The sequence below is a fragment of the Apodemus sylvaticus genome, chromosome 1 (genome assembly GCF_947179515.1).
Source record: "Apodemus sylvaticus chromosome 1, mApoSyl1.1, whole genome shotgun sequence".
In the NCBI taxonomy this organism is placed as follows: domain Eukaryota; kingdom Metazoa; phylum Chordata; class Mammalia; order Rodentia; family Muridae; genus Apodemus; species Apodemus sylvaticus.
In genome coordinates this window covers 208,026,177-208,041,749 of record NC_067472.1, presented here as the reverse complement: position 1 = coordinate 208,041,749, position 15,573 = coordinate 208,026,177, and the positions used below count along the sequence as shown (strand labels likewise).

The window sequence follows — 15,573 nt, the reverse complement described above, 5'->3', positions numbered from 1 at the left end:
CACGTGACCGATGGCTCCAACAAGCTAGTGGGCCAGACAGACTCTCCCCTCCTCGCTGGACTTCAAAAAGGTACCATCGCAGACAAAGGGAGCATGGGAGCAGAAGCTGCAGATGTCCCTAAACCAATCCGTGGACGGACAGCGCCGTCGGTAGCCCTAGTTTCTATTCACTAGCTAGTTTACAACTTAGGGACTGAGCGTCTATCCCCACAGCACTTAAACGTAACCCTGTGCCACCTCTCTGCCCGCTTTGTCCCTCATCTTGGAAAGTGTGCTTAACCACACAAGCTGCTTTTATATTTCTAGAGCCGGCAACACCACATTCCTTTCCTAGTGGTGCTTTTCACATTCTGCTTGGGTTCGTTTCATATACTTTGTAAACATTTTTGACTCGTAGTCTCTTGTAGCCCAGGTTAGTCTCAAACTCACTGTGTAACTAAGGATGACCCTCTGCCTCCGCTTCCAGAATGCCAGAATATGAAGTGTGAACTACCATGCCCAGTTTTATTTTCACATTTATATAGTTGTTGTTGTTGCTACATGTATTTACTGTGGTTTCGTGTGTGGGGTGGTGTTTGAGTATCAATCACAGTTTGTTATGTGGAGGACAGAGGACTGCTTTTAGCACTTGGTTCTCTTTCCCCAAGCAGAGACCGGGGATTGAAAACAGGACACCAGGCTTGACCGCAGGTGCCTTTACGCACTGAGCTATCTCAATGACCCAATTTCCTTCCTTTGTAAAACTGAAAATTGTGATCTCAGCGCGTGGGAGGTGGACACAGGAAGATCAGGAGGTTGCGATCTTGCCCTTGACTATACAGGGAGTTTAAAGCCAGCTTGGGCTACATAAGACTCTTTCTCAAAAACCAGAGAAGGCTCAGCTAGTAAAAGTGCTTGCTGCCAAGCCAGACGAGCTTTGATTCTGGCACCCACGTGGTAGAGGGAAGGAACTGACGTACATGCATGTGCGTCATATATATATATATATATATATATATATATATATATATATATATATGTTCAACCGTATCTCCAGCTACCAAACTTAAAACAAAAACCAAAACCAGCAACAAAGTCTGGGACATGGCTCAGTATAAAAGTTTGCCTAACATGTTTAAGGCCCTGAATTCATTCCCAGCACTGCAAAGAACAGAACTAAATAAGATTGTATGAATATGGGCCAGTTTGCTCCTCCATGCATGAGACGGTTCCTTTAGACACAGGAAGGATTTTGTCTCTTGTTTAAAACCTTCCAGTATACACTTTGAGTTTCTCCTGTACAGCCACCCGCATGTCTGACTCTCTCAGATCCAAGTTCCTGTTCCAAATACAGTGTCTTTGTTCACATCAGCAGAAACGAGCAATCCTCAGAAGCCGCAGGCCTGGGCCAGGCATGGGGACAGAGCACACAGATTGGGCAGGGGGCTGGCGAGATGGCTCAGCGGTTAAGAGCACTGACTGCTCTTCCAAGAGGTCCTGAATTCAGTTCCCAGCACACACATGGTGGCTCACAACTGTCTGTAACTCCAGTTCCAGGGGATCTGACACCCCCCCACTAGTGCGCAAATAAAATAAAATTTAAACTTTTAAAAATATATATAGGCTTAAGCATATCAGTTAAGAGAAAAACAAATTCTCAGAAGATGCAAAAACATGAGTACAGGCTTCTCTGAGCGCCACCCGTGTGTTCAAGAGGACAGCAGAGCATCATCTGGAAGTTTATCAGACATGTAAAACTTGGCCCGTTCTCAAACCCACAGACTCACAAACCACTGGTTCATGCAGCAATTTGATTTGAAGGGATTGTTTTTTAAAACAGGCTCACGTGTAGCCCAGGTTGGCCTGACACTCATCAGGTAGCCCAGGTTGACCTGATACTCATCGGGTAGCCCAGGCTGACCTGGCACTCATCGGGTAGCCGAGGTTGGCCTGACACTCATCGGGTAGCCCTGGTTGATCACGAACATTCTTTCCTTCTGCCATGTGAGTCGTGGGGCTGGACCCTAGATAGTCACACCTAGCAGAAAGCACCTAGCTTAGTGAGGGTTCCCACTGCTGTGAAGAGACACCTGACCAAGGCAACCCTAATAAAGGACATTTATGTGTACTTTGGGCTGGCTTACAGGTTCGGAGGTTGAGTTCATTATCCTCAAGGCAGAAGCACGGCAGCATCTAGGCAGGCATAGCACAGGAGGACCCTACGTCTTCCTTGAAAGAAAGCCAGGAGCAGGGCTGGAGAGATGGTTTAGCACTTAAAAGCACTGACTGTTCTTCTAGAGGTCCTGAGTTCAATTCCCAGCAACTACATGGTGGCTCACAACCATCTGTAATGGGATCTGCTGCCCTCTTCTGGAATGCAAGTGTACATGCAGCGTGATGGTTTGGATATGATTGGCCCAGGGAGTGACCCTATTAATAGGTGTGGCCTTGGTGGAGTAGGTGTGTCACTGTGGGAGTGGGCTTAAGGCCCTCACCCTAGTTGCCTGGAAGTCAGTCTTCCGCTAGCAACCTTCAGATGAAGATGTAGGACTCTCAGCTCCTCCTGCATCAGGCCTGCCTGGATGCTGCCATGCTTCTGCCTTGATGACAATGGACTGAACCTCTGAGCCTGTAAGCCAGCACCAATTAAATGTTGTCAAAATAAAACTTGCATTGGTCATGGTGTCTGGTCACAGCAGTGAAACCTTAACTAACTGCAGATAGAGCACTCATACACATAAAATAAATTTTAAAAAGAAAAAAGAAAAGAAAATCATGAGGGTGTTTAAAAAGAAATTTGCCTGAAGTGGTACTGTGAATGAACACCCAGGGATGAGAAAGGTACTCAGCTACAGGTGACCAGCACAAGAATATACACCATGTCTGGCTCCTGACAGAGCCTGCACAGGCCAAGAACCACCACTGAGCTGATGGTTCTTGGCTTCTGAAGCTTAAATAAGGCTTTCCTTGCAGTGGGTAAAACTTCCCTTCAGTCTCCCGGCCGCGTAAGGGACAGGATGGCATGGTTCCTACCCCTGGAACAGAGCCAGGGGGTATGAGCCTCCACCAGTGTTTATGGCTGCTGTGGGCATAAGGCTTGTTTATATAATAGTTCTCACATTCCTCCTTCAAGGAAAGACCCTCTGCTAAGGTTACTAACTAACTCCCTGATAATCAGAGACGCACGAGTCTGGGAGGTCAGGGTGTGTCTGTGTCTCTGCAAAGTCAGAACCTTCAGGACATCCCTTAAGGATGTGGGACCGAATGCCCACGTTCATAAATTATAACTTCTCAACTATGCAAAATAAGAGGATGTCTTAAGAACCACCATATAAGGAGCTTCACCGATCTAAAAGGAGCAAAGGTGGCTGCACCCAATCAACTTGTCACCCGGAGACTAGGGAAGGAGATAAAGAGAGTTGGGACGAGCTGATAGAAAGATCCCACCCAGCCAAGTTTTTTTTTTTTTTTTTTTTGGTATTGTTTTGTTTGTTTGTTTTTTGTTTATGCTTACAAAGGCTGGTAGAGTTCAAGGTCAGCCTGGGAGAGAGGGAGTTTAGGTCCTAACCCAGACATGTAGATATGGTAGGAATGGTAATACTATCTTACTGTTTGTGCTATTGCTTGCTGTCTCTAAGAATCAAGAGGCTGGAGTCCTGATTCTTGGGATAATCAAAGGAAGCCTGGGGTAATGACTGAATTGATATGTAAAATAAAAGCCTGGAGTGGGGGGTGGCAGCATTGGGCAGGGCGGGCGGCAGTGCTCGCCTGTAATCCCAGCTCTCTGGGAGGCAGAGGCAGGGTAAATTCTTGCTTTGAAATCTAGTTTGTCCTTGATGCTGCTGTGTAGCCCAGGTTAGCCTTGAGCTCAGTTCTCTTGCTTTTTCCTCCAGAGCGTTACAGATGTGTGCGCATTACAGATGTGTGCGCGTTACAGATGTGTGAGCGTTACAGATGTGTGCCACCAGCCTGTCTACCTCAGCCACTTTAGCCAAATTATTCTGTTTTGTTTTGTTTTTAAAGATTTATTTATTTATTATATGTAAGTACACTATAGCTGTCTTCAGACACACCAGAAGAGGGCATCGGATCCCATTACAAATGGTTGTGAGCCACCATGTGGTTGCTGGGATTTGAACTCAGGACCTCTGGAAGAGCAGTCAGTGCTCTTAACCACTGAGCCATCTCACCGTCCCTCCCCACCCACCCACCCACACTTTAAGTTACATTTCTTTAACCCCTGAGCCCATCTCTTTAGCACATGAAGGAGAGTTTTCTCCTGTACATGGCTTACTTCCCACAGTGAAACCTCCCTGTGAAGGCTATCCCACTGCAACAGACAGGTTTACACTGTGAGATAAACAATAGCACTGTCTTCAGTACTGTTACCTCAGACTTTGGAGCCCACTTGGAGACAAGCATACGTGGGTCTGAAATGGGGGGGGGGGGCAGCGCCATTTTCCTGGGACAGCCTCTCAGTGAACTCAAACAGCACACAACCATTTACCAATGTAAAGTACGCGCGTCGCTGCCCTGCACAGTCCCGGGCAAGCCGTTCCATCAGGGACACCACTGCTGATGACTTCGGGTCTCCTGATCCTAGCTTTGGGGGTGGGGCTGGCCTTCGAAGGAGTAAAGACTCCTTTCTGACTTCTCTGGGCCCCAGGGTGAGAATTCCTTTGGCAGAAAGTGCGGGGTCATCCCTTCTTAAAACTCCCCAGCTTCTTCATAGCACCACTATAATTACTCCTCAAAATAATAATTACCGTTTTCTCTTTGCATGGTGCTTTGAAGCGGTGAGATCCTTCAGGGCTGGGATGTGGTTTGGTTCATCTCTGGGTCTCTGGCCCCTGGCACCGGGAGGCTCAGATTATGTTTATTGGACAGATGATGATGGATGAACTGAGCAGGTGAGCTTGGGAGGAAAAGGCGTAGGGAGTGTGTGCTATCTTTTGATCTGCATACATTTGAGAAAAGCCAGTTAAATGAGGGGTTGGGTGTAGCTCCGGTGGGCTTGCATAGAATGCTTGCCTAGCATGGGTTCAGTCTGCAGCACCATATGAACTGGGTGTGGTGGTGAAAGCCTGTAACCCCGTGTGTCTGAGCCAGTGGCGGGGGATCTCTGTGAGATCAAGGGCAGCGTGGCTTACATGGTGAGTTCCAGGCCTGCAGGGGCTACTGTAAAAGACAGACAGACAGACAAACTAACAAGCGAGATAGTGGTGGTGGAGGAGGCTCAGTGGTTAAGAGCACTTTCCAGCTTTGCCAGGGACCAGAGTGTGGATCTGAGAATACACATTGGACAGCTCACAAATGCTGTGACTTCAGCCCCAAGAGATCTGACACAACCTCCTGGCCTCTGTGGGCACCTGCACAAAAACAGACTCGTAGACACAAGCAGACATATGCACACACAAATACAATACAATACAAAATAGCTTTAAAAGCCGGGGCAGGGTGCAGCTCAGGGGTTGAAAGTGCCTGTCGATCTTGCAGAGCCCGGACTCCAGTTCCCAGCACCCACATCAGAGGACTCACAACTGCCTGTGACTCCAGATCCGGGGACTCTGACACCTCTTCTGTCTCCTTGGACAACTCTCTTTATGTGCACCCACATGAACACGGATACCTGAGGAACAACAATTGAAATGGACCCCTGGCCTCCATAGATGTGTCCCTATACATGCACACACTCTGTCTCTCTCTGTCTCTCTGTCTCTCTGTCTCTCTCTCTCTCTCTGTCTCTCTCTCTCTGTCTCTCTCTCTCTGTCTCTCTCTCTCTCTCTCACACACACACACACACACACACACACACACACACGAAGATGGTGCTCATGTGTAGGATAGAAGAGGTGTTTTGATCACTCTCACCCATGCATTGCTTCAGGATGCTGTGACCAAAATATCTGATGTGAAGCATGAAAGGGAGGAAAGGTATGTTTTGGGCCATGGTTTCAGTCCCTCATGGCAGAGTGTGTAGTGGAGGATGTTCATATCATGGTAGACCAGAAGCAGAGAGAGACAGAGATGGAGGCAGACAGACAGAGGATGAGAAAGAGTAAAAGAGAGAAACACGCAGAGAGACAGACAGAGAGAGATACCCAGAGAGAAACCAGAGGTGGATTTAATTCTTTTTTTTTCTTAAAGATTTATTTATTTAATTTATATGTATATACTGTAGCTGTCTTCAGACACCCCAGAAGAGGGCATTAGATTCCATTATGGATGCTTGTGAGCCACCATGTGGTTGCTGGGATTTGAACTCAGGACCTCTGGAAGAGCAGTCAGTGAGCCATCTCTCCAGCCCCTGGTGGATGTAATTCTTGAAGGTCCCCACTCTAATTGGCCTATTTCTATAAGATTTAACATGAACTCATGCTTCTGTAGCATGAGCAGTTGGGGAAGAGACATGCAAGACATGAGCTTGTGGGGAACATTTCAAATTACTGGAGCTGGACTTAAAGGCTCCTAGGACTTGCCCAGTGTGCCTGCTTGGGACCTCAAGTCCTCTGGAAGGGCAGTTTACACTCTTGACTGCTCTGCCAGAATCTTTCCAGCCTTAACCTTGACCTTCTAGTCTCTCTCTCTCTCTCTCTCTCTCTCTCTCTCTCTCTCTCTCTCTCTCTCTCTCTCTCTCTCTCTTCCGAATGTAGCACTGTGACTATAGCAGGAGGCATGCAATACCCTGAACCTCCATTATAACATAAACTGGATGTGTAATCCTAGCAGCGAGGAGGCAGAGACAGGAGGATTAACAGCTTAAGGTCATCTTCAACCTGGTCTCCTAAAACCCTCTTTCAAAATACAAAACAAAAACAAAAAAACTGAGGCTGGAGATATGGCTCAGCAGTTGAGAGTCCTGGCTGCTCTTGCAGAGGACCCAGGTTCAGTTCGCAGCAACCACGTGGTTGCTCACAGTCACCTGTCACTCCAGTTCCAAGGGCTCTGACAGCCTCTTCTGGCCTCTCCAGTCAGGCGGTCCTGGAACTCACTCTGTAGACCAGGCTGGCCTTGAACTCAGAAATCTGCCTGCCTCTGCCTCCCAGAATGCTGGGCTTACAGGCGTGTGCCACCACCACCTGGCGCAATTTTAAAAGAATTCTAACCAAACATTAAAGTAATATCTCATGGGCTTATGAAACATGTGTCCTTGGACTCAATACGTAGCCAAGGATGTCCTTGAATTTTTAGTCCTCTCCCTCTACCTGCAGAGCTCTGGGATCACCTGCACACGTGCACTACACCTGGTGCATGAGTGCTGGGTGTCTGACCTCTGTGCACTGTGTGACTCTGTACACACCAGGCCCCTGTGTTCTTTCACCTGAGCAACATGACATTCCTGAGCTCTTCAAGTGGCTTTTCTCTGTGTCAGAGACAGTGCAGTGGCAAGGGCCCCCGGTCTTCCATCCCCCTGAGGAACTCCAAGTGTATATTCCTTGTCTCTGCCCCTCCTCTCCCACCCACCTTCACATCTAGAAGGATCTGAGAGTAAGGACTGGACCGCCTGCCTCACTTTTATAAAGACCTGCACCACCTCACCAGACACAGACAAGCAGGTACCAGGTCAGATTGAAGCCACAACAGGGACAGTTTATGTTGCACGACAAGAATTGTCCAGAACACACACCTTTGAAAAATAACACCTGCCACCACAAGAGCAGAAAGGGATGGATGTATTTTCCAGAACCATTTAGGATCTACTGACGAATTCTTCCTACATTCCGAGAATAGTCTGTTCCCAAAGTGGGAACGTTTACCAACTTCTCCAGTTTGTTTCTTTATATCGCTTTGTCTTTGTCTGGACATTTTATCGTTGCTGAAGCATGTTCTCCTCAGTGGAAATCTAAGGGTTTGCCATTTCCTTACCGAGGGAAAATGAGCTCTCTGGTTAACAAGGCTTGGTCTGAGAAGTGCAAATGAGTCCTCAGGGTTTTGGGGTTCTATATTTGGGCAGCCTGAGGGTGATACTCAGGTTGTCAAGATTGGTAGCAAATGCCTGTATCCACTCAGCGATCTTGCCATTCCCTGGTACGATCTTTTATCTATTTATTTACATTTAAATGTCTACTTTTTAGGCGAAGGTCATGCATGCCACTGGTGTGTATGTCGGAGGACACTGTGGGAGTCAGCTCTCTCCTTTTATCGTGTCGGTCCTGGAGACTGAAAACGGGTCATCCGGCATGATGGTGGGCACCTCTACTCGGTGAGCTATCTTCTGAGTCACCAATGCGAGATTCAGAGACGAGAAAGCCAAGGCTACAGACGATGTAATCTTACCCAGGCTTTCTTGTTATCCATGTTGAGCCTGAATGGGATCTCATACTGTGTTTCAGTATTTGGGGTGGGAGGATCCCTCAGGGTCAGTGTTAAAGTGCGGATTCTGGGGGCTGAAGAGAAGGCTCAGAGGCGTTTGCTGCTTTCCCAGAGGACCCACATTCAGTTTCCAGCACCCGTGTTAGGAGGCTCACAACCACCTGACAGCTCTAGCTAAAGGATCTAATGTCCTTCATGAATCTGTGGGCATGCACACGGTATTCAATCAAAATGCCAGTGGACACTCACACGGACACATAAATAAAAAACAGTGGAATAAATCTTTAAAAAAAGAAATCTGGGATTCCACATTTCTTGTGAATGATGTCAATACTGCATGCCTGAGACACCCCCCACCCCACCCCCGCCTTGAGATAAGGACCCACACTTCCTCATAGGAAGAGAAGGAAAGTTAAAAAAAAAACCCAAAATATCTGCATCTCCTGATGAAAACTCAAAAAAAAAATGTTTGCTAATTTAGTAATGATAGTTTGCAAAGGATAAATGCATGTGTGTGCATGTGTGTGTTTGTGTAACCAGGAGACCCTTTAAGGCAATTCTACTTCAGCAGCTGCAGCCCCACTGCTACTGGAGGCTGCTCCCACCACTCTATGGGAGAGGGCATCCCTGGAGGATGAAGGTTTGTGAAGGGCTCTGTGGTGTGGGCTGCCCCTCAGAAATCTGTACCTGGGAATTCCTGTGAGCATAGTGACTCTAGGGGCTGAGCTAAACTGTCACTTAACACTGAACCAGGTTTGAGATGTTTGCTGATAGAAACTCAGGCAGGCGAAAGTAGCTAAAGGCCAGGATGAAGTTTCATGGGAGTTTGGAGACAAGGCTCTTGGAAGAAGAGTCAAAACAAGTCAACTGGAACACCACAGAGCCTTAGGGGCACCTGAGGCTTTCGTTCCCGGAAGGACAGGGAAGAAACATCTGTTTCTTCTCTGCACAATCTCACGTGTTTCTTCTACAGACAGGCGCATCCCACATGCTGAAAGACAAGGTTATTTCCAGCTACAGAGCTTACCAGCCTCCGCCGCCTCAGGACTCAGACTCTTAGCACAGTTCCAGAGCATGGCAGGGAAGGGCACGATTGGCCAGTCTGGGTCAGATACAGTTTCATGCCCTCCAGTCTGCCATGTTCTGATATAGTCCCATGTCCGCCAGTCTGCCGTTCTGTTTCTACGGAAACTCTTTCCCCTCACCTGCGATCTTACTCACATCTGTCTCATGGCTTTACATTATTTGAAAGATTTGATTTTTAATTATGTGTCTGTGTGTTTGTATGTGTGGGTTCGTGCATGTGAGTGCAGCGGCCTGCAGAGATGAGAGGGGGCAGTTTCATCTCCTGGAGCAGGAGTTATAGGTGGTTGAGAGCTTCACTGTGTGGGTGCTAAGGAACCAAATTTGGGAACTCCGGAAGAGCAGCACGTACTCTTAACCTCTGAGTCATCTCTCCAACACCAAGATGTTTATTTCTTGATCATGTAACAATCTCAGGTTGGGGCTGGAGGCGTGTCTCTACAAACACCGCTTCACAAACCCAGGTTTTCTCTGGCTTTATCTGTTTTCTCTGTCCCATGTTATATCCAGCAAAGGCAAAAGAAGGCCAGGAAGGCATGTTTGTTTCCTAGCTCATTGGCTTGGAAGTAGCCTATGACATTTCTGCTCTATCTTATTGGTCAGAACCAAACACAAGGCCACACTTAGATGCCTAGAGAAAAAATGCAATCCTTGGGTGTGAAGAGACACCAAGGAATAATGTGACATAGCTGCATAGGAGAGCCGGTCTTGGCAGTCCTTGACTGAGCTGTGTGTGGAAAACTGTTATGGCTGAGATCGCTTACCAACCTGGAGCGCTGGCTCAGCAGTTAAGAGTGCTTGGTCCTCTTGCAGGGCCTGAGTTTGGATCCTGACAGCTACGCTGAGCACCTTAAAAGCACCTGTAACTCTAGCTCCAAGGGAATCTAACGTCTCTGGCCTTTTCGGGTAACTGTGTTCATGTGCATATATTGGCATACATGCATACCAGTAAAATAAATTTATTTATTTATTTATTTATTTATTTATTTATTAGTTTTTCAAGACAGGGTTTCTCTGTGTAGCCCTGGCTGTCCTGGAACTCACTCTGTAGACCAGGCTGGCCTCGAACTCAGAAATCTGCCTGCCTCTGCCTCCCAAGTGCTGGGATTACAGGAGTGCGTCACCATGCCCAGCTTTTAAAATAAAATTTTAAAAATGTAAAAAAAAAAAAAAAAAAAAGATCGATGGCCAATCTGAGAAGCTCTAGATGGATGTGGGCGAGCCTCCAAGTGTCCTGTGGGAAGTTATCTAGATTAGGTTAACTGAGATGGAAAGACCCGCATTACCGATGGCTGGCACTGTCCCCTGCGCTGGGGTCTCTGGGGAGCTGAGCACTAGCTTTCACTCCTGTCTGCTTCCTGACTGTGGGTGCAATGCCACGGCGGACAGGGTCTTCAAACTGTGAGGTAAAGCAAACCCTTTCTCCCTTAAGTGGCTCTGGTCAGGTATTCTGCTGCAGCAAAGAGGGAAGTAACTTATTACACAAACAGCCTAGAATTGGCTGGCTGGGTAATGCTGTTTAACCTTGCTTTAAATTGAAATCGGGAATTGTCAGCAAGCTCATAAAAACCCATATGGACCATAGAACTCAGAGAGTTAAAAGATTCAATAGCTATGGCCAGGAAAATAGGGTAGTGGAGTGCCCTAGCTGCCAAGCTTCACAACTGAGGCTAGACTCCCAGGACCCGCAGGATAGCCGAGAACCAACCAACTCCTGACCGCTGTTCTCTGACCTTATATGCATGCGTGCGCGCGCGCGCGCGCACACACACACACACACGCGCGCGCGCGCGCGCACACACACACACACAGACACACACACAGACACAGACACGCATACACACACACACACACACACACACACACAGACACACGCACAGTGCGTGCACACCCCAGAAATGGAAAAAATAATCCCACACAAATCAGATACAAAAAGTGACTTGAGAATAGCTGGCTGGAGTCAGGGGAGGAGCCAGGGGACGGACAAGGACACCTGAGCACCAGGGTGGAGTCATAGCGGAGATGAGGAGATAAGGAGACTGGAGGGCAAAACATAATTGCACATTTACTAGAGTGTTGTTTTGTTTTGTATTTTCTTTTGTTTTTTTGTTTTTTGTTTTTGTTTTTGTTTTTTTTGAGACAGGGTTTCTCTGTGTAGCCCTGGCTGTCCTGGAGCTCACTCTGTAGACCAGGCTGGCCTCGAACTCAGAAATCCACCTGCCTCGGCCTCCCAGAGTGCTGGGATTACTGGCGCGCACCACCACCGCCCAGCTTTGTTTTGGTTTTTTAAAGATAAAGGTTGGAGAGACAAGAGAAAGTGTAGGAGTCCCAGCGCCTTTGTTCCTTGTAGTTGTTACTGAAAGTGGCACAAAGCTGTTCCACTCAGGGTTTCATGGGTGAGTGTGCATCCCCTGACCCTTTGAGGCTCACCATGGAGGAAATATTTAATCTTCAGATTACTCGGTTTAATAGTCTAAGAATTCTGTGTGGCCCAGGACTCGGGATGGGACAGTAACTAACTTAACCGTGTTTACTGCTGCCAGTTTGCGTTTCAGTTTTGTTAGCTTTAAGCCAGGAAGGAATAGTTAATTATTTTTTACTGTCCTCCGTTTACTCTTTAGCTTTGGGGCCATTTTAATGCCCATGCAGTGGGTTCGCCTTTAGCCTTTTGATCAGTTACAAGCAGCCCGTGATCTTTATCACCCGTGGAAAGGTCCTGGCTGGTTTATCTTTAATCTAACCATGAAAGTCCAGCCCTTGAACATGAATTACAGGCAGTTTGGACGTTTTCCATTACAGGGCTTAGCATGGGCCTCTTCTTGAGTTTTCTGCCTGTCTACACATCCTGACAGACCGGCAACCAAGCCTGGGTGGTGTTTCTTGCTATGGACTGGGTTCTGCTTTCCAGTTTCTGACTTTGTCCTCAGGTGTCACCTATCTTTTTGCTTCTGTGCTTGGCTTCTTTAGGCTGCACAGGATTTTCTCTGGTGCAGGAGGTGTTTCTTTAAAAAGTCTATCCCTTACTTAGTCCAAATAATCGCAGCACCTGACGTCTGCTTGCTTGTGTAAAGGTAGTTACATGTGATGCACATTTGTCTCAGAAGCTGACACTGATTTTCAAGTTTCAAATTGGAAGCAGAGAGCTGTAGAGGGTCCTCTCACTCCGTTTCTCCATCAGCACCCTCCGAACTGTGATGGACCTTTCTTCTGGGAGTCAATAATAAGTCTTAGAGACACACTCAATTAGGAGGCCGACTCTGAAAGTTCGAGGTCATTCTTGCTATGTCACTTAATAAGGTAATGTGACCTCTGGTTCTCTGCAAAACTGAGGCTGATCTCAAGATGAGGTCGTCCCAAAATGCAACCCGCACCGGAGGCGCGAACGGAAGCGGCGCAAGGTTGCATTTTGGGGAAAAACCACAGATCTCGGGAACCAAATTCTTGCTGGAGACCGGCGTTGGCCTAGAAGCGCCCCGGGGCGGAAGGGGTTACGATGATAGAGACGACCGGAGGACTGGAGTAGTGGGAGCCTCGCCGCGGGCAGATCGCCGCGCAGGCGCGAGGGGCGAGTCTGGGTTGGGGGCCGCCCCGACACCCGGAAGTGTGCGCCTAACGGGTCGAGCCCAGCCTTCTGTCCTGGGAGGGGGCGGGGCCCGAGCCCCTCGTAGCGAGGCGCCATAGAGCAGAACGGAGGACCTGGGTCCTAGATAATTCCGGAAGTGGCGTCCCGAGGCGCCTCTCCGTACCATAGAGCCGGAGAGGGTGGCGGTCAGGGGGTCCCGGAGCTCCTCTGCCTAGAGCGGCGAGGTAGCGGTGGCGGCCTGGGAGGGGGAGGAGAGGGAGAGGCGCGAGCGGAAGCGGCCGGGAAGGTCACTTCCGGCCTGGGCGCCCGTCCCCCTGACCCCAGGGTCTGAGTCGCCGCTGCTGCCGCTGCCACCATCCGCGAGGCAGGCGAGAGGAAGAGTGCGGTGTGACGGCCCCGGGGCCGAGGAGGTGAGGAAGGCCGCGGGCTCAGGGGAGCGTGCGCCGAGTGGCTGGCATGAGAGCGCGTCGGGAAGCCGCGCTTCGGACGGGGGTGGGTGGGGAGGCGGGAGGGCGAGCGCGGCAGAGCGGACGAGTGCGCGTGCGTGTCGTGTTAGGGGTGGGGGGTGGGTGGGCGTGAGCGGGCGCGCGGCCCGGGAGTTCGCGCACGCGCCGGAGATGTCGGCGCCGCGGCCTGGGGCAATGCGCGTGCGCTCCTCGGGCGCTTGTGCGGGGCCGGCAGGCACCTGAGTTATCCGGCCGGTGGAGCCCTGGCCTTCCGGACTGTACTTGCAGCGGGTCATGGCCGGAAGTGCCGGGGACTTGTTACGGGGGCGAGGCTTGATGGGGGAGGGACCCCGCCGCCTGGATGGGTCTGACCGGAAACGGCGGCCCTTGGTCAGTCTAGGCTCTAGTTCTCCCTTGTCCTCTTCTGCCTCACATCGAGTCGCCTGGCCCGTTGCTGCCTCGAGCGCCATGCGCTGGCCTTTGATCCAGCGGGTAATTACGGGATGCAGGTGGCGGGAGGCCCATTCGCGTGCTGACCGGCGGCAGGAAGCACGTCCTGCGAGGGGAAGCGCCGGGCCAAGGTCAGCACCGACTGGATCGTGATGGGCCGCCTGGACTGTTGCCTTCTCCCCCAGGGCGGACTCAGGACTGGGCCCAGCGCGGAGCCCCGCCCCTCAGCAGCCCTCCCGCCTCCACCCCCTCCCACCCCCCCAGTCTGTACAAGAGTAGGTCATAGGCTGACCCCCAAATCCCGGGCATGGGTGCTCCGGCACTTGCAAAAGGTCAGTCGGAAAGTGAATGGCGAGGGAACCGACGCCTGTGTTAACAGCAGGCTAGGAAAGTGAACAAGTAGGGGTGGATAGCAGACCCTGACCCAGTACAGCCTTGGAGAATCGCTCAGGGCGTTATTAAGAGGGCAGCGACTTGATGGCTTCCCGCAACCCTCCATGTTGGGCATTGTTGAGGATCGAGCTAAGGTCTGGCCTCTGCTCTGGGGGAAGCACAAATGGGCTTTAAGCCTCTTGGGTCAAGCACAGCTAACCTTCTCTTCTGCTTCTCCGGAGTCACTGAGTGCTGTGCTGCCATGGCCCAGCACATATGTTCTCATACATTTCTTCTCTCCTACATTCTCCATCTGACCGGGATGGGATGGGAATGCTGGGCTCGGGGTGAAATTCAAGAATGACTTGCAGCCACTGGGATTATTCCCCACGAGCTCTGAAAGCCCAATTCCTTGCTTCTGCTTCCTAAGTTCTTCAGCCATAGATAAAGAAATTTCATGCCGTTCCCCATGAGGACACAACAAGTGTTAACAGTGATAACCCAGGGCAAGGGTTTTCATACTTTGTGTTCAGGCAAAAGTTCAAAAAGTTTCAGGAGCCAGCGATTCCCAGTCTTGGCTCCTTTACAGTTCTATGACCTTGGATGTGTCACTTCCCCTTTCCCAGGCTGTTTCCATCTGCAGTCTACTTAATTGTCACATTGTCACAGTTCCCCGAATATGCCCAGTCCATCAAGACTACAAACTCAGCTAACCCCAGGACATTGAATTGCACTGGTGGGGATGTGGGTTGGAGGGCTGCTCTCAGGGCCAGCCCTGCACACAGGGTGGGTGACACTGGCCAGCTTGACAGGGATCTTGTAGTTCTTCTTTTTGCAGTAGCTCAGGACAGTAGGGCGATATGCCAGTGTCCATGAGAGTTCTAGGCCCAACAGGGCATGGGTGCTGAGTCTTGGACAGGGGGACCCTGGACTTAGGGGAGATGGCAGGATGCATAGCTCAAGGCTATCAGTGACCATGTAGTCACTGGTGGGCACCCATAGCTCCTGTGCGTGCCCAGACACACTTCACAGGCTTTCCAAAACCATATCGTCATTCTCTGTCTGACTAACCAGGGATGTGCCAGGTGTTGGGCCTCCATATGTAGGAGAGACTGAACATTTGATGCCTTATTTTGAGAGGATGGCAGGCACCTGATGCTGAGTTCTCTTGAGGCCCTGGGACAGAAGTGGCCACCTTAGTTTTGGCAAGATAGGACAGATGCTTACTGGTGCCTCTGTGCCCTAGGCCCTAAAGTAGCTTCAGGATACAGTACATGTTTGTGATTGTAGTGCCACTGTTGGAACGGTTCTTTTTGGGCTTGGCTGGATCTGGGGTTACAGCCCTGT

The 15,573-nt window shown here is 49.8% G+C and overlaps 1 protein-coding gene across 4 annotated transcripts in view; it reads left to right on the top strand.

Annotated features, from left to right (window-relative positions):
- Nucleotides 1-28: 28 nt before the first annotated feature.
- LOC127676329 (zinc finger protein 787) overlaps nt 29-15,573 on the top strand; it is a 38,146-nt gene continuing 22,601 nt past the window's right edge. The window contains exons 1-2 of one of the 4 annotated variants that reach the window (XM_052172246.1): nt 29-70; nt 8,055-8,182. In XM_052172246.1, coding sequence (XP_052028206.1) covers nt 8,064-8,182 — 119 coding nt within the window. In that variant the 5' untranslated portion in view covers nt 29-70; nt 8,055-8,063. The other 3 variants (XM_052172247.1, XM_052172248.1, XM_052172249.1) reach the window with 3 other exon arrangements.